Source organism: Rhineura floridana, chromosome 5 (assembly GCF_030035675.1).
Source record: "Rhineura floridana isolate rRhiFlo1 chromosome 5, rRhiFlo1.hap2, whole genome shotgun sequence".
NCBI lineage: Eukaryota > Metazoa > Chordata > Lepidosauria > Squamata > Rhineuridae > Rhineura > Rhineura floridana.
Window position 1 is genome coordinate 1,108,940 of NC_084484.1, and position 20,801 is coordinate 1,129,740.

At 44.1% G+C, this 20,801-nt stretch overlaps 1 protein-coding gene across 6 annotated transcripts in view; it reads right to left on the bottom strand.

Moving 5' to 3' along the window:
- NSD2 (nuclear receptor binding SET domain protein 2) overlaps window positions 1-20,801 on the bottom strand; it is a 186,097-nt gene that overhangs the window by 149,474 nt on the left and 15,822 nt on the right. For 2 of the 6 annotated variants that reach the window (XM_061629804.1, XM_061629800.1), the window contains exon 1: window positions 5,580-5,825. The exons of 2 other annotated variants lie outside the window; for them this stretch is intronic. In XM_061629804.1, coding sequence (XP_061485788.1) covers window positions 5,580-5,606 — 27 coding nt within the window. In that variant the 5' untranslated portion in view covers window positions 5,607-5,825. Of the gene's footprint in view, window positions 1-4,715; window positions 5,172-5,579; window positions 5,826-20,801 lie in introns of those variants that run through there. 2 more of the 6 variants (XM_061629799.1, XM_061629802.1) reach the window with 2 other exon arrangements.

Sequence of the window (20,801 nt, forward strand, 5' to 3'; positions counted from 1 at the left end):
TGGCGCCAACATTGCTGTCCTTCCGGCGCCAGGTAAAAACCTTTTTGTTCTCCCAGGCTTTTTAACAACATTTTAACAACATTTTTAACATCTATTGTAACACCTACATTTGCACTTACACTCTTAATATTTTAGTAATCTTAATTACTTAACATCTTAATACTTTTTAACTGATTTAATACGTTTTTAATATTTTTTAGGCTTGTGTTTTAATTGTTTATATGTTTAATTATGTTCTACTACTTTTGGTATATTGTTTTTAAGTTGTTGATATATGTTTTTACTTGTATATTGGATGTTTTTATGTTGTGCACCGCCCAGAGAGCTGCGGCTATTGGGCGGTATAGAAATGTAATTAATAAAATAAATAAATAAATACACCATACTGGCTTTTTTGCTGTTGTAGCAATCAAAGCATGGAGGCGGGGGGGGGGAGGATGCCTGCTTACCTAGCTTTATGCGTGTTTTTATCTTTAATGTCTCCGTGCCATTTTTGTTCATGAATGTTATATTACATTTCTCAACTATCAAAAGTATTTTATTTAAAAATATATTATCAAATTACCCAAATGTTTTGTTGTTTAAAGAGTTCTTTGCACGGTTCAGGGTTGGCATTTTAGAAGAGCAGGGCTCTTGTGCCTTTAACAGGTGTGGCAAGCAAAAATTAAAACAGGATAAGCCTTTAGAATGGGAATACAATTACAGGGCAAGCTTCATCTGTTGATATTGTTAATGACAGACAACTTGGCCACTCAATTCTTTGGGGGCCCTCCACCACCGCCTGAAAAAGAGGGCACAGATTTCCATATGACATATGTTTATTATGCTCAGCTGTAGGCTCTTTTACACGAAAAGCCTCTTTTCAATCTAGCTTCAAGCTCCAGGAAGGGTGGGGTGGAGAACAATGCTTTGGTGGATGATCTTTGCTGAAAACTGATGGGGGTACATGAGACTGTTGATTTTCCTGGACCTCATGCCAACCACTAATACCATTTACAGTATCCTATTGAGTTGGGGCGCTGCACTGAGGCAATTCCACTCCTACCCAACATGCAAGTTGCAGAATGCTATGGTAGAAAATGGTGATCATCAAATTTATTACCTGCCCTTCACCTGCAGGTCCCACAGTGGGCTACAACAATTTAAAATGCAGTTTTAAAAACATTTAAAACAATGGAAATGGAAAGCCTTCAAGTCGATTCTGACTTATGGCAACCCTATGAATTGGGTTTTCATGGTAAGCAGTACTGCCTTCCTTTGAGGCTGAGAGGCAGTGACTGGCCCCAGGTCACCGAGTCAGCTTCGTGGCTGTGTGGGGATTCAACCACCGGTCTCCCAGGTTGTAGTCCAACACTCTAACCACTAAGCAACACTGGCTCGAGGAGGAAAAGCCTACTACGGCAGCCGGTATTCCCAGTCGGTCTCCCATCCAACTACTAACCAGGCCTGACCTTGCTTAGCTTCCGAGATCGAACATGTTCAGGGTAGTATGGCCGTAGACTAAAACATATTACAGTCAAGGAAATTGGGTAGGTCCTGAAAGCACATGTCTCAGGTGTAAAAAGGCCAGGGCAATTTCAACCCATGGGACTTATGCTGTGAAGTAACAGAAGATTCCATCTTGTTACCCATAGTATTTAGCACTATGCTGGGAGTGGTCATTCAAGGATGCAGATTATGTTCCTATAGGAGGCACAGTGGGTAGCCATAATATTAAACGGTAGCATGAGTAAGTGAGGCTGAAGACATGAGAATGAAGAAGGTGATTAGTGCTGAGAAGGAACAGCATCAAAATAATGTTCATCTATTCACAGGTGCCAAAAGATAATCAGCCAGAATTGATGACACATTCACAAAAAAAGGAACGCAAAACAAGATAAGCAATTTCAGCTCAGTCCTGGTAATTAATGATTAATAGCTCTGCAGTGACCAAGACAATAAAGAGCCTCAACTGATTCAGCTTGGCACTGGCAACATTTCCCTTTCTCTTATGATATCTGACTGGACTGCAAAGTCCAGCAACTGAACTCAATAAATTCAGTAAATTGCATCAAAGATTTTCACTGACAGCATTATTTTATTATTTATTAAATTTATTAGTCGCCCATCTGGCTGGCTGTCCAGCCACTCTGGGCGACGTACAAGATAAAAAACAATACATTAAAATGTTAAAATTTAAAACCGTAACAGTAAAAACCTAACCCATCCCAAAAGCCTGCCTGAAGAGCCTGGTCTTCAAGGCCCGGCGGAAGCTCATCATAGAAGGGGCATGGCGGAGATCATTTGGGAGAGAGTTCCACAGGGTGGGGGCCACTATTGAAAAAGCCCTCTCTCTAGTCCTCACCAGTCTAGCTGTTTTAACCGGTGGGATCGAGAGAAGGTCTTCTGAGGCTGATCTTGTTGAGCGGCATCCCTGACGATGCTGGAGGCGCTCCTTCAGATAGACTGGGCTAAAACCGTGTAGGGTTTTAAAGGTCAAAACCAACACCTTGAATTGGGCCCGGTAAACAACCGGTAGAGAGTATGAGTAGAGGCATGAGTAGAGGGTGAAGACCACCTGTTCCAACTCATAAGAATTTTCAGAGAATTCATATAAAATATAAGTTGTCTGAGGGGTTTTTCTTGGGCAACATTTTATACTCAGTGCTCAATAGCAGAATACACACAGTGTACATAGCTTCTTTAAAATACCTGGGAATAAGAAAGGATCAATCACCTGCTGGTATCTATTTTAAAGGAAAAAGTTAGACATTTATGCATTCACACTTCCTTGCCTAGATGCCAGTGCCAGAATATAAAACCCACACACATATCAGGCATCACGTATGAAGTAGCTCTTAGATGCAAAAATAGTAAAGCAAAAGTGAGTGGGAATGGGTATTGAATTTGCAAAATGGGGAGAGGGAGAAAGGAAAACAGAACCATACAGTCGTTCTAGGTACCTGCAACTACTAGAATCATACTATGAAGATCATATAGGAAAGCACAACAATTGCCTAATCATTTGAATTCTATTTATACAGACTATAATGACTTTCCCATTTCTAATATATTTTCTTCAAAAAAGCAGGCAAAGAGTAGAAAGACGCTAACTGTTCAGCATGACATATGTTTTAGCTGCACTGGTAGAGTTTACTTCTATGACTACTGTTTAAACAATCATTTTGAAATGTAACCAAAATTTACCTAACTAATCCACAACATGAGATTATTGATGAGAACAATTTTAACCTAATGTCATCATGGAATTAACTAAAGCCACCCCTAGTAAATATAATGCTAAACCTAAATGAATGGGACTTGCTTCCAAATAAGCGTTTAGGACTAACATATTCACTGCAATTATCATTTCTCCCTTACACTGAAAAAGAAACATCAATGATACTGAATTTATGCCAAGCAGCATTTGATGTTGTGCTTAAGATCTTCAGGCCAGTTCAGGAGGAAGACTCCCACCTGATTCTAGAGCCCCGCCCCAATTTCATAACACATAAGTAACATCATCTTCACATTCACTGCATGCAGGTATATTATGTGACTCATGCACAATTAGAATAAAATGATATGCCTCAGGTCCATCAATCTCTAGTGCTGATTGCCAACAGTTCTCAATGTTGCACTTACAACTGGACTTTTCAGTACACATGCATCACATTACTACTCTGAGGCAGCACAAAATGACTTATTTTTAAAGCAAAACATTATTTTTGTTATTTAAACATGCATTGAGACATTTGTATAAAATAATGGGAATAGCAGTAAATTATATCCATTATAAATATATTTGTACATCTAAAACAAGGGACCAATAAACCATAACAATTCCCAAACACCTATGAAGAAATCAAAACCAAGTCTTTTGAAGAAAAACATTACATGACTTCTAATATAGCTTATTTTTGTTGGAGCTAGCAAATAGCACATTATTTAATCTGACTACAAAGGAACTGTATTATATATTTCACACTTTAAGAAGATTTAAGTTATGCACATGTATTAAAGTCCTTTTCACCTACATCCTCTTCACATTTTAATCAGTTCCACAACCATCCTTTATCACAACCTTTTCACCCTGAACTCAGGGATGCACTTTATGAGCAATCCCCACATCAATTTAAGTTTACTGCATTAACCAGTTTATAACTGCTCCACAGCAAATGCTGTACTTCATGTGAGTTCAGAACAAACCTATTAATAAATTTTGTATTGAAACTAACAAGTTAATCTTACAAAGCTTTAAGGATTGCTTGAATCAAGTTCCCCCCTTCTATGTCTTTTAATCACCACCGCAATAAGTAGTCCCTCTGATCAATTAATTAGAATCGCCTGTGCATCCTGGAAATACAAGGATGCATGTACATGGCAACGTTACAAGTGATATTTTGGGTTTTGACTCCTTAGCAAATGTGAAACATTTCAGTCCAAAGAAATAGAGATTATGGCACTTTTCCTTTGATAAGCGGTAGCTGCATCCATCCTAAGGATAAGGGCCTTTGCGATCGTATTTTCCTATATAGCCGTGATTAGACTTCATTCTTCCAAACGGCGCCAGCCAAGTTGGTCTTCCAGGCTGGTCCTCATACTTTTAAACTAGGCTTAAGCCAAGGAGCACACTACTAAATCAGGTTCACACACATTTCTATTTTCCTTTCGTATACGTCGAGTACCAGCAGGGTGGAAATGCTTCTCTATGGCATCATCACACCAGCACTTACTTGGTGGAGAATGAATCAAACATGGCTTCCCCGCCATACATTCCCAGAGTTACATCCTCGCTCCCTCCTTCCTTGCAACAGCAATAGCTGCCTCCGAGCAAGCAATAAGCGGGCGACTCCAGCAGATCTCAGGCGGACAGGCAAGAGAGAAGGCGCTAACGATAATAAACTCGGCCCCTTTTCAGAAAACAATTTTTTCTTTACGAACTCTAGATTTTACTCCTAACCTTCCTGCATTATTACTTGATCTAGGTCCTTTCCCCCGCCCCATCCATCCATCCATCCTTCCTTCCTTCCTTCAGGGCGATGGAGGCGAAGAACCGTGACCACCAAGCACCAGGACTCTGTATCTCCCGCTCAGCGGCAGCGCAACTGCGCCAGGCCGGTCAACGACATAAGAAGAGCCTGAGAAAGAAATGTGCGCGCAGGACCAGCCGCCACCGGGAGTTCCCGAGCGGAGCAACACGGGAATGAAAGCGGGAGAGGCGGGGAAGAGTCGGGAGAGACGGTCCTTAGGCGGAGCTGGAAGAAACAGAGGACCTGAGATTCTGGCGGGAGGGGGCACTAGCCCCGAGAATAAAGACGGGAGGAGAGGGAGGGCACCCGGCTTCGTCCCTCTTTCTCCCCCAGTGATAAGGGCAACAGCCTCCCCCGCCAACAGCAACCGAGCTCCCTGCGCCGGGAAGGGAGGCCCGAGGAAGGCCACGCACAGCGGCTGCCTCCGGCACCTCCATTCAAGGATCTGCGAGAGGCGCAGCAGCAGCAGCAGCAGCAGCAGCAGCCGCAGCAGCAGCCGCGGTCGTTGCCTGCAAAGGTGCCGTCCCCTCCCGCTCGCTTCCCCGGGAGGCCTAACGCTTCACTGACCTGCGGCGCTCCGAGGGGCTTCCGCATCCCCTGTGCCTGGGTGGCGGCACTGCTGGCCAAGGCGCCTTTCCCTTCCTGCCACCCCGGCCGGCCGTCGCTTGGTCTCCGCCCCCTCCTCCAGCCAAAACCAGCGCGAAAAATCCCTCCCTCTGATTGGCTGCCACCGCCTTCGCGCCGCAACTCCTGAAGCGGTTCATTCAAACCAGCCGCCCAGCGAGCGGAGGGATTGAGCACGCGGCGCCTCGCAGGCCGAACCGAAGACGCTGAGCTGCGGAGGGGGCGGGGAGAAAGGGACAGGCCCGTACATTGCCTTCCTGCCTGATTTTTAACGAAGGGAAATAAAGGATTGCTCGCAGTTCTGCGCCGCGCCTATACAGGCTACTTGCCTCAGAGCCCTTCACTACTTATCTGTGTATTTAATGAGTCTTTTTGATCTATTTTCATACCACCTTTAATTTAGAAAATCATCAAAGAAAATATAAAATACACAGCTAGACAACAAAACAACATCCATTTATATGCCGCCCTTCATAAGTTTTCAGGGTATTCTACAACATTACAAGAACAGTTATACAGTATAGACAGTATTAAGAGAGCATTTATTAAAAGCAGTAGAAAACCAATTAACAGTGTAATCCTAACAAGTCTATTCAGAAGAAGGACCTATTGAATTGAATCAAGGTTACTGTCCCTGATAAGTAGTTTAGGATTGCAGCCTGAAGAACCAATCCTTAACTGCCTGAGCGGAGCTACTAGATTTTGCAGGCTTCCCTCTCTGCCATGAAGGGGGTAGGAGGTACATGGCCAAACGTCTTCCTGGTTCAGCAGCAACAGCAAAAAGTTCCACCACTACGGCTATAGAGCTAGCAGTGCTGGACAGGGTGGAGAGAGGGGAGAGTCCATGGAAAGCCTTGGATCAGTTAGATTCAAAGCTGGGAAAGTATGCCTTGCATACTCCCTAACTGCTTGTCAAAACTCTTGCAGTACAAATCCTAGGAAATCTTTGGAAAAATGCAGGCCAGTGAGACTTTATCATGGTAAAAAGGCATTTTGTGTCATGCATTAAAATTACCATGTTAATTTGATCTCTTATTCTTCTGCATTAGATCAGGATATACTAATTAGCAATAAATTTCAAGTTTCTCCTTTATAAGCAGGATTGGTGGGCTCTTTGCCACCTATTTGTAATTTTAGATTTGTGAGTGGGTGATGAATAACATGGAAACTTACTGGGCAGTCCTATGCTCACATCAGAGGTTACCAACCTTTTTGGGCCAATGGGCACATTTTGAATTCCGAGACAGTGCTGTGGGCACCAGTCACAAAATGGCTGCCATGGGAATATGGCATAACAAAACATGGCTGCCATAACAAAAAAACTGAGCAAGTACAGTCATGAGGAAGGTTTTCCCATAATTGTATTCCCATGCTAGGAAAGGCTTAACCTGCTTCATTTCTGCCTGCTATACAGTTGTTAAAGGCACAAGAATCCTGTTTTTCCCCAATGCCAACCCTAAACCAAAGCCTAGCCTGCCATCCTGTAGCCACTAATCTGGGAGTAAGTCTCATTAAACACAAGGAGACTTACTTTTGAGTAGACATGTATACCATTGTACTTTAGTTAACTATACACTGAATTCTTAATATCTGACTTTACATTAGACCAAGTCCAGGAATATACCACCTCTGCATCAGTAGAACAGCCACCAAACCCTGTGCATAGTCAGACAAGGAGGGAAATATAAACACACATAAGAAAATACAAAAATACTGGAATAATGACAGAGGCACCGACAGCAACTCTAGTGACATTACCATGGCCACCAATCAGGGGTTGGGGGGGAGCAACACCTACATGTTTCCCATATGCAGAAGCAGCCAATGTAGTGAAGCCATGATGAAGACACACCCCTGAAGCAGAATACACACAAGAACAAAGTGTCTCCACTCCATCAGCCCCAATGGCACAGCGTCCTGTATTTCCAGTCCCCAGCCACCTCTACCAACAGGGATTTGAATCCGCTTATACCTCTCACGGCCCTTTTTAGCATGCAACACAAACACATGGTAGGGAGGGGAGATACACAGCACATTGTTTTCTGGGTAGGGGGCCTGCACAGAGCACATACAGTCCTCCTTGTGACAAGGGTTCAAGACCCACCCTGGGAAGTAAGACACTTGACAGGCAGCCATAGGGAAGGGTCTGGAAAAGCAACAAGTGAACACAATGGTAGCAGTGGTTTCTAGTGGGTCACTGCATGGAATAGGATTTTGGGAAGCCAGCAATGACAGCATGAGCCCCACCAGGCGTAATCACTTGATAAAACAGTAGGCAGCAATCAAACAACCACTGGACATTTGTCCTTCCTTCAAATCTCAATGCCCAATCATAGCGTTCAGGATCACAGGGGCCACAGGAGGAGCCCTAGTTGAATCGCATAATAATAATAATAATAATAATAATAATAAATTTTAATTTATGTGTCGCCTATCTGGCCGATGGCCACTCTAGGCGACATACATGTAAACAGTTAAAACACAATGCGATAAAATACATTAATACAATATATAAACAATACAGCAGCAACAACAATACTAGTGCAGGGTAAGAGGCATTTCAGTCATAAAAGTTAACCCTCCCCGGAAATCCCAAAGGCCTGTTGAAAGAGCCAGGTCTTTAAGGGTTTACGAAATACATTTAGGGAAGAGGCGTGCCGTAGATCTTGTGGGAGGGAGTTCCAGAGGGTGGGGGCCGCCACTGAGAATGCCCTCTCTCTAGTTCCCGCCAATCTAGCTGTTTTTGTTGGCGGGATTGAGAGAAGGCCCTGTGTGGCTGATCTTGTCGGGCGGCATAATTGGTGGCGTTGAAGGCGCTCCTTTAGATAAACTGGGCCGAGACCGTATAGGGATTTAAAGGTTAATACCAGCACCTTGAATTGGGCCCGGAAGACAACTGGAAGCCAGTGTAGATCGAACAACACTGGTGTGATGTGATCCCGGCGGCGACTATTCGTAAGTAGTCGAGCCGCCGCGTTTTGTATAAGTTGTAGTTTCCGGACCATTTTCAAGGGTAACCCCACGTAGAGCGCATTACAGTAATCCAAACGAGAGGTGACCAGGGCGTGTACTACCAGTGGGAGCTGATGAACAGGAAGGTAGGGTTGCAGCCTTCCTATGAGGTGTAGTTGATACCAGGCTGCCCGGCTCACTGCCGAAATCTGAGCCTCCATGGACAGCCTGGAATCAAGCACAACCCCAAGGCTGCGGACCTGGTCCTTCAGGGGTAGACTCACCCCACTGAACTTCAGGTCAACATCTCCCAACCTTCTCTTGTCCCCCACAAGTAGCACCTCAGTCTTATCGGGGTTCAGCTTCAGCTTGTTCCTTCCCATCCATCCACTCACGGATTCCAGGCACTTGGACAAGGTCTCCACAGCCAACTCTGGTGAAGATTTAAACGAGAGATAGAGCATAGCTTTTGTTTTATATGCTGAAGGTCCCTGGTTTGAGTTCAGGCTATAAATAACCCCATACTAAGAAAGAGGGTGAGTGCCCACACACACACACACACACACACAAACACACACACACATTCTGGCACACTTGAGTCAGTCAGGAAGAGCGCTACATGGACAAACAACCCTACCCTTACATAGGTTAACTAGCCTTTCTGCCTCCCACCCTTGGCAATCTGCATGCACAAACACACCTGCTATCATGCCGGTAGCCTGTATCATCCAAGCACAACTGAGTGTCCCCTCCCTCAACCCCATCCAAATTATGACCTCATACATCCTAGCAGCAGCATCCATTACAGATGTATAACTATAATGGTTGTTTCTCAGAGTCCAGGGAACCTAAGGGAACTGAGAGAGGAGGGGTCTCTGCTGCAGAGCCCATCAAGCTGCCTGCCCTGCCACAGCCCTTAGAGTCCCATCCTGAGGCCAGGTGAAGCAGGTGGGAGAAAGGATCCCTGTCTATCATCCTCTAGCAAAACAACAACAACAAAGTGAAAGCCTTTATTGAACAGCAGCTAGGATGGAGGTGATCTTGTATGAGTTCCCAGCCAGTGTGGTTCCTGTACCTTGACAGACAGCAATAGCCCTTATGGCACCAGCTCCATGTTAGGAACACTTTCATCTGTTGCATAACTGTCTATCATGGAACTTGCAAGGGCACAAGAGCCTTCCTGGAGCAAGTAGGTTAAGAACAACCCAATGGATTAACAGCCAGGAGCACTCTTGACACTGCTACTGGTCATGGGGTGGGTCTTCACATTGGAATGGGGTGTGGGGTGGATCCTGTACTGTGGGAAATCAGCCTATGGGGAGCAAGGGGAACACAGACAGAGAATCAGGAGAAATAGCAAGTAGCTGGGAGCAGGGATGGGGAAGAATCTGTCCTACTTGAATTCCTAAACAGACTCATCTGATCCAGGCAGATCATGACACAGATTGGATCCATGGTCCACTTAAGACTCCACAATCCAGCATATTCCATTACGAGGTTAGGAAAGCTGCACACTGCTTCCACTGTTCTCAAACACACTTTTAAAGAAAATATTGCTAATAACTTACAAGGTGGTCCGAAGGATGCACACTGATTCCTCCCCACCCTCTCTCTCGCTCACTCGCTCGCTCTCTCTCGCTCTCGCTCCTAGAAGGAGCCCAGGGTGGCAAACAAAAACACTCTAAAACATCTTAAAAACAAAAGACTTTAAAACATATTAAAACAAAACATCTTTAAAAACATGTTAAAACAAAGGATCTTTAAAAACATGAAAACAAAACATCTTTAAAAACATCTTAAAAAGCAGTTCCAACTTAGACACAGATTGGGATAATGTCTCTACTTAAAAGGGTTGTTGAAAGAGGAAGGTCTTCAGTAGGCACTGAACAAATAACAGAGATGGTTACTTTCTAATATTTAAGGGGAGTGAATTACAAAGGGTAGGTGGTGCCACAACACTAAAGGTTTGCTTCCTGTGTTGTGTGGAGGGACCTCCTGATAAGATGGTATCTGCAGGGGACCCTCACCTGCAGAGCGCAGTGATCGACTAGATAAATAAGGGGTAAGACAATCTTTCAGGTATCCTGGTCCTGAGCTGTATAGGGCTTTTGTACACCAAAACCAGAACCTTCAACTTGGCCCTGTAGCTAGTGGGTAATCAGTGCAATTCTTTCACCAGCAGGGTAACATGTTGGCAATACCCTGCCCCAGTGAGCAGTCACACTTCCACATTTTGCACCAGCTGCAGCTTCCAGACCAATCTCAAGGGCAGCCCCACATATAGTGCATTACAGTAATCCAACCTGGAGATTGCAGTCGTCAAGAAACAGCCACAGCTGTCTTACCAGCCAAAGCTGGTAAAAGGCACTCCTAGCCACTGAGGTCACCTGGGCCTCTAGTAACAACGATGGATCCAGGAGAACCCCCAGACTACAAACCTGCTCTTTCAGAGGGAGCACAACCCCATCCAAACCAGGCAATTGACCAATTATCCAATTCAGGAACCTCCGACGCACAGCACCTCCGTTTTGCTAGAATTTAGCCCACCACTGAGTCCAGGCAGTAGTCCAGGGCTTGCACGGCCTCTCCTTATTCAGATGTTACAGAGAAATAGAGCTGGGTATCATCAGGAGTGCCTTTGCCCATTTAAGACTAGTGCGCCAGCTGTGCCCGTTCCTGGAAATGCCTGATTTGACTATGGTGATGCATGCCTTAGTTACATCCCGTTTAGACTACTGTAACGCGCTCTACGTGGGGCTGCCTTTGAAGACTGTTCCGAAACTTAAACTGGTACAAAGAGCTGCAGCCAGAGTGTTAACAGGGGCTCGTTACAGGGACCATACAACTCCCTTGTTACAACAGCTCCACTGGCTGCCAATTTGTTTCCGGTCACAATTCAAAGTGCTGGTTTTGACCTTTAAAGCCCTATACGGCCCAGGTCCAAGCTATTTGTCAGAACGTATCTCCCTATACAAGCCTGCCTGGGCCCTGAGATCTTCAGGAGAGGCCCTTCTCTCAGTCCCAACACCCTCACAAGTGCGATTGGTGGAGACGCGAGATAGGGCCTTCTCAGTGGCTGCCCCCAGGTTCTGGAACTCCCTTCCTAGGGAGGCACGAATGGCCCCCTCCTTGCCATCCTTCCGTCGGCAAGTAAAGACTTTTTTATTCCAACAGGCTTTTGGGATAGAAGGTGTTTAGGATTGGGCTTTACAAGGCTTGTTTTATTGTTTTATATTATTATTTGTATTATTTTAAATTGTTTTTAGATTTTTAAGTGCCTTTTAAGGTTTTAAGGTTGTGCATAGTTTAATTGTATTTTAATTGTATGTTTTTCTATGTTTTTAACTACATGTAGTTCTATTTGTAAGCCGCCCTGAGTTCCAGTTTGGAAAAAGGGCGGGGTAAAAATAAAGTTTCAGTCAATCAATCAATCAATCAGTGTACTGCTGACACCTCGCCCCAAATCTCCTGATGACTGTTCCTAAGGGCTTCATATAGATGTCAAACAGCATCAAGATGGTACCCTGTGGCACCCCACAGCACCACTGTGGTGCCCTGGACTCCTACTGGGAGGAAGAGTAGGATATAAATCTAATAAATAAGCAAACTGCCAGGGAGCTGAAATACAATCACCCAAATGCAATACTCTGAAGGATAACATGGTCAATAGTAACAAAATCCACCAAGAGATCAAGAATAACTGGCTTGCCTCCCCTTGACCTTCTCCTGATAAGGGCCATCCATCAGGGCGACCAAGGCCAATTCAGCCCCATAAGCAGGCCTGAACCCAGACTGGAATGCATCAAGATAATCTGTTCCATCCAAGACTATTTGCAATTGCTGCGCCACAACCCTCTCAATCACCTTTGTGACTGGTTGGTAATTGTCACATACCAATGGGTCTAGGGTGGGCTTTCAGCGTCTTTCAGGGTGGCTGGGACCCCTCCCTCCTGCAATGATGCATTGACCACACCCTGGATCCACTCGGTCATACCCCTTCGGCAAGCTTTAATAAGCCAAGAAGGGCAAGGGTTGAGATAACACATTGCTGGCTGCATTGTTGCCAGCACCTTATCCATGTCATAAGGTCGTATCAACTGAAACTGATCCCAAGAAGTTGCAGCAGACGTTGCACTGGACACCTCATTGGGGACTACAGTAGATGTGGATGGGACATAAAGATTGCTATGGAGACAAGCAACTTTACCCTCAAAGTGCTTTGCAAACAATTCACAGTGGGCCTCTGAAGGGTCAAAAACAGACCGCTGACAATACGAAAAAGCTCCATTAAATGGCTACTTGAGGCCCTTCTTCACCACCACACAGTAGGCACAGTTATGATGTTTTACTCATGCCGGATCAGCCTCACAGCAAGTCTTTCCCCACTTGCGCTCTAGCCATCATCCAGCCTGTTTCATTGCCCGTAGCTTATTGGTGTATCAAGGTGCAAACCAGGCTCCACAATGCCGAGGAGGGTGCTCAGGGGCAACCTGACATGTCTTCTTGTCCTGCAGCGTGGCAAGGGCTTCAATAACATCATCTTCTCTATCTACTGGAAACTCTCCCAGGGCATTCAGGAATCCAGTGGATTCCATGAGTCTCTGGGGGCGGACCTTCTTTAAAATGGTTTATTCAAGCTGTCCCATAACCTGAGTGGCAAGTGCATGGTGTTTGATGCTGCCACACAGCTTGAATGAACATAGAGCAAGCTTCCTGGGAGAGATGGGACTTGATGTTTGTTGCTCCCAGGGGTGATTCTACAGGAGAGGAAAAAAACGGTTTCCATATAAACACTTAGTCCTGTCCCCTCTAAGAACTAGAACAAACTAGACTTCAATGGGTCTGTCCATGAGTGTTTGGCTAGCAGTAAAAAAGGATGGAGTAAAGGTCCTCCCCTTTGCCAATGAAGAGCTCTGAGAACATAGGGAAACATAGGAAACTGCCTTCTGTCAAGTCAGACCACTGATCCATCTAGCACACTATTGTCTATGCAGACTGGCAGCAGCTCTGAAGAAGTTCAGACAGGTTTCTCCCAGCCCTATCTAGACATGCTGACAATTGACCTTAAGACCTTCTTCATCTACATCTCCCATATCTCAGTTGACTGCACTGGGTATGCCTTGGTTGGCAAAAACATATGGGCCACAGTCCATGCCCTTTCCCTTCAATTACCATGGCATGCCTCTTTCCCTTGTTGAGAGTAGAGCACCAATGCTTGTAATAAGTAGCCTGAACCAGAGGGGGCGAGGAGCAGTAGACAGAAAGGCAACCTATTCTTCCCTCACTGATTCCTTCTTTAGTATCTGCTCACAGATATTATGTTGATTGTTTTTCTCAAGCTTTACTTCATTCCTCCTTCTTGTTGGTGTTAACCTCATGAGTCCATAATGACCATATGTATGCCTAGACTCAGAATGGCTTTATTTCCTAGGAGTAATACAGTACACCTTAAAAAGTTTCTTTATTCTTTCAACCACCAGTATTACCAGGCTATTCATGTACCAATAAATACGCCAAACTTCAACATCCCATGCTATCTGCTTGAGGTGATGAATGCCTTGCCATGGGGTATGGGGGACACTGTTCCCTGCTACCTGAGGAGTAAGAGTTCAGACAAGGCACAGTATTGACATACAGCAAAGGGGGTGGGGAGAGATGGGAGACAATTGCATCCATTATCCATTGGAGTAGGGGTCACCATCCTTTGCAGACCAAAATGGCTATCATGGAGGCATGACATTACCCAACAAGGCTGTCAAGGAGGGCATGGCATAACAAAAAACAAGAGAGAGTACAGTCATGGTAAAGCTTTTCCCATAATTATACTAGAGAAGGCTGAATCTGTTGAATTTTCTGCCATACAGCAGTTAAAAGCACAAGAATGTTTTTCCCCAATGCCAACCTTAAACCAAAGCCCAGGCTGCCATCCTGCACCCACTTACCTGGGAGTAAGCCCATGAAACACAAAGCGTTACTTCTGAGTAGGCATGTATACCACAGTACTGTAAGTTAACTATACAGTGAATGCTTCATGAGTGTCTAGCACAGCCTGTCCCGCTTTCCTTGCTTAGCCGTGTCCAGTGCACTGGTGTGCCCCCCCCAACTGCTGGAGTAGAGTGGATGTTGCTGTTAGGTGCCTGAAGCCCTGATGTAAATGAGAGCCATATACACAAATTCCGATGTGTGTTCAGAAAGCAAAAGTTTTGCAAAGCCTCTTCCTTTTATGTGTAAAAGTGTGAAGTGTCCTTTCTCCATCACCAAAGTTCACCTTGTGAGCTCTGTGGGTGACATATAAACCCATGCTGTGCACCATATCATCTGACTTGTGGCCTCCCTGTGACTGTGTGGGATTTATATACTGGTGGTGGTGTGCTGGGATTGTGTATTTACATCATATTCTGTTGAGTTACGCTATATTGCGATGGTGTGGGGTCAGGAGGTGATGGAGGGAAGCTAATTTTAATTTACCTATTCCACTGAAGTCTGTTAAACAAAGGTTCATCTTATACCAGGTTTGGGAGTAGTATGGGACGTGGCCATGAATTGAGTGGATACACGGTTTGGCATAATTATACTCCTCCCTCATGCCACCCTTCGTCCTGCCCATGGCACCATCCTGCTTTAGACACTCCACTAACATACCTTTACCAGTGGAACAGTTCTGTGAATAGAGTTCTAGGGGAGTTCTGCCACTGTATCTGTTTTGTTGGCAGCAAAGTTTTACCAGTGTTGCCGGGCTTCCTCCAGAATTCAGGGGTGTAGTCGTCCAGGGTCTTGGGGGGTCTTAGACCCCTTACCTTTTTAGGAGCAGGGTCCCTATGTCTCCAGCAACATAAGAGCCAATCAGCATGAAAGCAGAGTTTTGTTTGCCACTGAAAAGAGTCTTCTAACATGCTTCCTTTTCCCTTCCTGCTGATTGGCACCAATCAGAGTGAAAAGATTTGAATCAGCCACTGAGAAGACTTTTTTCAGTAGCTAACATGCTCTACTTTCATGCTAATTGGCTCCTAGGGACATCTGTTGTTATGGGAGAAAAGGATCTCATTCTCAACCCAGCAGGAAAAAGGGGGGGCATGGCTGTGACTATCATGAAGGGGCCCCTCACTTCTGAATTTGTCACCACACTGCTGCTCCAGACCTAGAAACCTTCAGCCAGGAGATCTCAAATATTAGATTCCTATAATGCCTTCCAGCAGTTATTCAGAGGAAACCAAAGTATTCCAAAGATCATTTGGTATAATTCTTTGTAATATACACCATAAATAGTTTAACTTTTCAAAAAGTTGGATTCTCCTCTGCGTTCTCTCCTCTCATGCCTTTAGTTTCTTAGATTGTAAACCTAATGGCAGGACTTGTGTACTTTTATTTACTTATTTTATCTATTTCCAGTGTTTGTTTTCTGCAAGTGTTCTAAAACTGAGTAACATAGCCAACATTTTATAGATGAAAACCCCTATCCTCACACCTAATATTGCTGACTGAGCCATCTGCCACCCATCATGATTCATTGCTGAAGGCTCTTCTCAGCCTGCTGTATAGTATATTAATTTACTCTGTAATAGCCTGTCATGCTTCCAAAGGAGGGTATATCCCGATTTCTGCAGATGATTTTCCCTTCTCCTGGCCTTGCTCTAGGATTGCCAGTGCTGGCTGAGGGAATTCCTTGATATTTTTTCAAACCAAGATCGAATGTCTACGTATTGCTGTACCCCTCTAATGTTGGTTAGAATTTACAGACCCAATTTTACTCCTTCAATTCACCTTTAAAACAGCAAAAACCTAGGAGAGTGGTGGGTCTCCCCAGACAACCACTCAGTCTCTGAGACCATTTCCGTTACCCTCTTAAGGTTGTTATATTCTCCCTCCCTGCAGCTAGGCAGCTGGCATGACACCTTCATACTGAAATACTTGGAATTAAATATGTTATTTTTCCTTGAAGCTGGGCTGGCTTTCCATTGGCTTCTTTCCTTTTAAATTTGTATTCGAGCTGATCTCTTGTTGTTTTTGCAGATCTGGGTTCTTTCAAAGTAAAGAAACTCTGCACAGGTCACATTAATGTTAAGTAGTACCTGAAGTAGCAGCCTTCAGAACACGATCACTCAGTCTGTTTCTGTCCTTGGTCCACAACTGCCCCAGTAAATGGGAAACTCTCTCAAAGTAGGCATTAGATACAGGAATGAAAAGTCCAAAGGAGACCACTTTCTTCATTTACTTGTCGCCACCCTCTGGCATTTGTCTGAAAACCTCCACCCATGTCTGATCTTTATTTTATTTTATTTTATCTTTATTTATTTATTTATTTATTTATTATTTCATTTGTATCCCGCCCTTCCTCCCAGCAGGAGCCCAGGGCGGCAAACAAAGCGCTAAAAACACGTTAACTGTTTTTAATACTGAATGTTAAAGTGCTGCCTGGATGTGGGCAGATAACAAATTGAAATAATAATATTCTGCTCCTTTGAGAAAATCTCTTCCTTTGTTGTAAAACCCAGTAGTCATCACAAAGCTTGTCAATGGAGTGCTGTAGCAAGAGTTTCTAAATGTGCCCATCTCACATTATTGTGAAGTGAGCGCACTAACTTTTTTAAAGTGATATTTCAACATCATGCCATTACTCCAAATATTCAATGCATCATGTCAATATCTTATTTGCGTCCTCTCTGAATTTTCTGTTGTCAACTGGAGAGACATTGACCAAAGTGACAGGCTGATCTTCTATAGAATGTGTCCTCTCTTCTTCTCATCAGTTACATTCCACTTTCTTCACAGCATCCGGAAAGATTCCCATCAGGCTGTGCAGAAAGTAACAAAGAATGATGAATGATGCAACTGAGGTTATCATACTTTGGACACATCATGAGAAGACATGATTCACTAGAAAAGACAATAATGCTGGGGAAAACAGAAGGGAGTAGAAAAAGAGGAAGGCCAAACAAGAGATGGGTTGATTCCCTAAAGGAAGCCACAAACCTGAACTTACAAGATCTGAACAGCTTGGTTCACGACAGCTGCTCTTGGAGATCGCTGATTCATAGGGTCGCCATAAGTCGTAGTCGACTTGAAGGCACATAACAACAACAATAAATTTCCTGTAAAAATACAACAGAGGGTTTCCGAGTCCTGATATAATCAGAAACCCTCCGACGCTTGATGACATCTCCCAGGCCCCTCACATTCAATGTCAATACAAGAAACTCAGCCATCTATATTATGTGACAGACTCAGTATGCTCACCTGCATCACCCATATTAAACTGATATTAAACCAATCACCCCAAACTAATTCTGCATAATCCTGTCTAATCCCATATAAATTTGGCATCTGACTCTTTAATCCTCAAATAACTTGTAACTTTCTCCCCAACATACAACTCCCACGTCTAATGAACTAAAGACAAAGAGAAACTCTCTGCTTACAGGTGTTGCTCAAGACAGCCCTGTTTTTAGTTGGCCAAGCCTTTGAGGCTTAAAACAGCCTACAAATGTGCTATAATCCTAACCAAAATTAATTATAAAGTTTATAACCTAACAGAACTATGTGTGTCCACTAACCCTGTTCTAGTGAGCATAACACAGTCAAAACCTTTTGCGCCCTAATAATCTTATCCCTTTATGAAGGAAGGAAGGAAGGAAGGAAGGAAGGAAGGAAGGAAGGAAGTGGACTTCCTTCAAGTCGATTCTGACTCATGGCCCAAGGTCACCCAGTGAGCTTCATGGCTGTGTGGGGATTCGAACCCTGGTCTCCCAGGTCATAGTCAATACACTAACCACTACACCCTTTATATCAGAGTAGAAAATCCTAAGAGGCTCAAAATGAAAAACTATGATTATAACAGCTGTTAAACTAAATTGACTTTAAAGAAACAGTCCTCTTATCAACCCCTCCTTCATGCTGATATACTGTTGTAATGTACCCATTGTCCATTTGATGCCCTTCAAGGTGGAAGAGCAGCTTTTAAACTGACTGAGGGGGGAAACCCGACAGGAGCTGAGGAAGGTCCGGTTCAGAATAAACCTCCCCCCTGGGATAAAAACCAAAGAAATGATGAAATTTTAAAAGGGGTTGGCCTAGAACTAGGCATTGTGAAAGCAGGAGCACCGGATATCAATTCAGAAGGGCAAAATTACCACAGGCCAAACCACAAGTGCCAAAGACACTTGAAGAGAGACACTGCTTACAAGTGCCTGTACGCTAATGCTAGGAGCCTCCGAACCAAGATGGGAGAACTGGAGTGCTTGGTCTTAGAGAAGAGCATTGATATAGTGAGCATAACGGAGACCTGATGGAATGGAGAAAACCAGTGGGATACGGTTATCCCTGGATGTAAACTATATCGGAAGCACAGGGAAGGAGGTATTGGTGGCGGAGTCGCTCTATACGTGAAAGAAGGCATTGAATCCAGCAAGCTCGAAACCCCAAAAGAGGAGGACTCCTCCACAGAATCGTTGTGGGTGGTGATACCATGCCCCAGGACGGATTTAATACTGGGAACGATCTATCGTCCCCCTGATCAAAATGCTCAGGGAGACCTGGAGATGAGATATGAAATTGAGGAAGCATCCAAACTAGGAAATGTGGTAGTAATGGGTGACTTCAACTACCCAGACATAGACTGGCCGCATATGTGTTCCAGTCATGACAAAGAAGCAAAGTTTCTAGATATTCTAAATGACTATTCCCCAGACCAGTTGGTCATGGAACCGACCGGAGGGATGGCAACCCTGGACTTAATCCTCAGTGGGGACCGGGACCTGGTGCAAGATGTAAGTGTTGTTGAACCGACTGGGAGCAGTGACCATAGTGCTATTAAATTAAACATACATGTAAATGGCCAATTGCCAAGAAAATCCAACACGGTCACATTTGACTTCAAAAGAGGAAACTTCACAAAAATGAGGGGATTGGTAAAAAGAAAGCTGAAAAACAAAGTCCAGTGGGTCACATCACTCGAAAATGTTTGGATGTTGTTTAAAAACACTATATTAGAAGCTCAACTGGAATGCATACCGCATATCAGAAAACGTACCGCCAGGGCCAAGAAGATGCCAGCATCGTTAATGAGCAAAGTCAAGGAAACTCTTAGAGGCAAAAAGTCTTCCTTCAGAAAATGGAAGTCTTGTCCGAATGAAGAAAATAAAAAAGAACACAAACTCTGGCAAAAGAAATGCAAGAAGACAATAAGGGATGCTAAAAAAGAATTTGAGGAGCACATTGCTAAGAACATAAAAGCCAACAACAAAAAATTCTATAAATACATTCAAAGCAGGAGACCATCTAGGGAGGCGATTGGACCCTTGGATGATAATAATAATAATAATAATAATAATATTTTATTTATTGGTCGCCTATCTGTCCAGGTTAGTGGACACTCTAGGCGACTTACAATAACAAAAAGCTATACATAATATACATATACAAAAACAAACCACAGTCCTAAACAATTTAAAACCAATTTCCAATTAAAACATCATAAAATTAATCCTCCTTAATCCCACAAAAAAAAAAAAAAAGCAGCACACAAGAAACAAACAAAAAACAAACACACACCCAGGCCACCCCAGCCAGCCGGCTTATGTATCCCTCCAAAGAGGGACAGGTGGTAGCAATCAGTCCCAGCTGGCTGGGTACCTGGGGCCTGGTCCTGCAGGATGCAGGTCTGCCAGGCAGAAGTCCCACAGGGAAGGGTGGTGGAGGGAGTCAAAGGTGTACTAAAGAACGATAAGGAGATTGCAGAGAAGCTAAATGAATTCTTTGCATCTGTCTTCACAGTGGAAGATATAGGGCAGCTCTCTGAACCTGAACTAACATTTGCAGGAAGGGATTCTGAGGAACTGAGACAAATAGTGGTAACGAGAGAGGAAGTTCTAGGCTTAATGGACATTATAAAAACTGACAAATCACCGGGCCCGGATGGCATCCACCCGAGAGTTCCCAAAGAACTCAAATGTGAAATTACTGATCTGCTAACTAAAATATGTAACTTGTCCCTCGGGTCCTCCTCCGTGCCTGAGGACTGGAAAGTGGCAAATGTAACGCCAATCTTCAAAAAGGGATCCAGGGGGGATCCTGGAAATTACAGGCCAGTTAGCTTAACTTCTGTCCCTGGAAAACTGGTAGAAAGTATTATTAAAGCTAGATTAACTAAGCACATAGAAGAACAAGCCTTGCTGAAGCAGAACCAGCATGGCTTCTGCAAGGGAAAGTCCTGTCTCA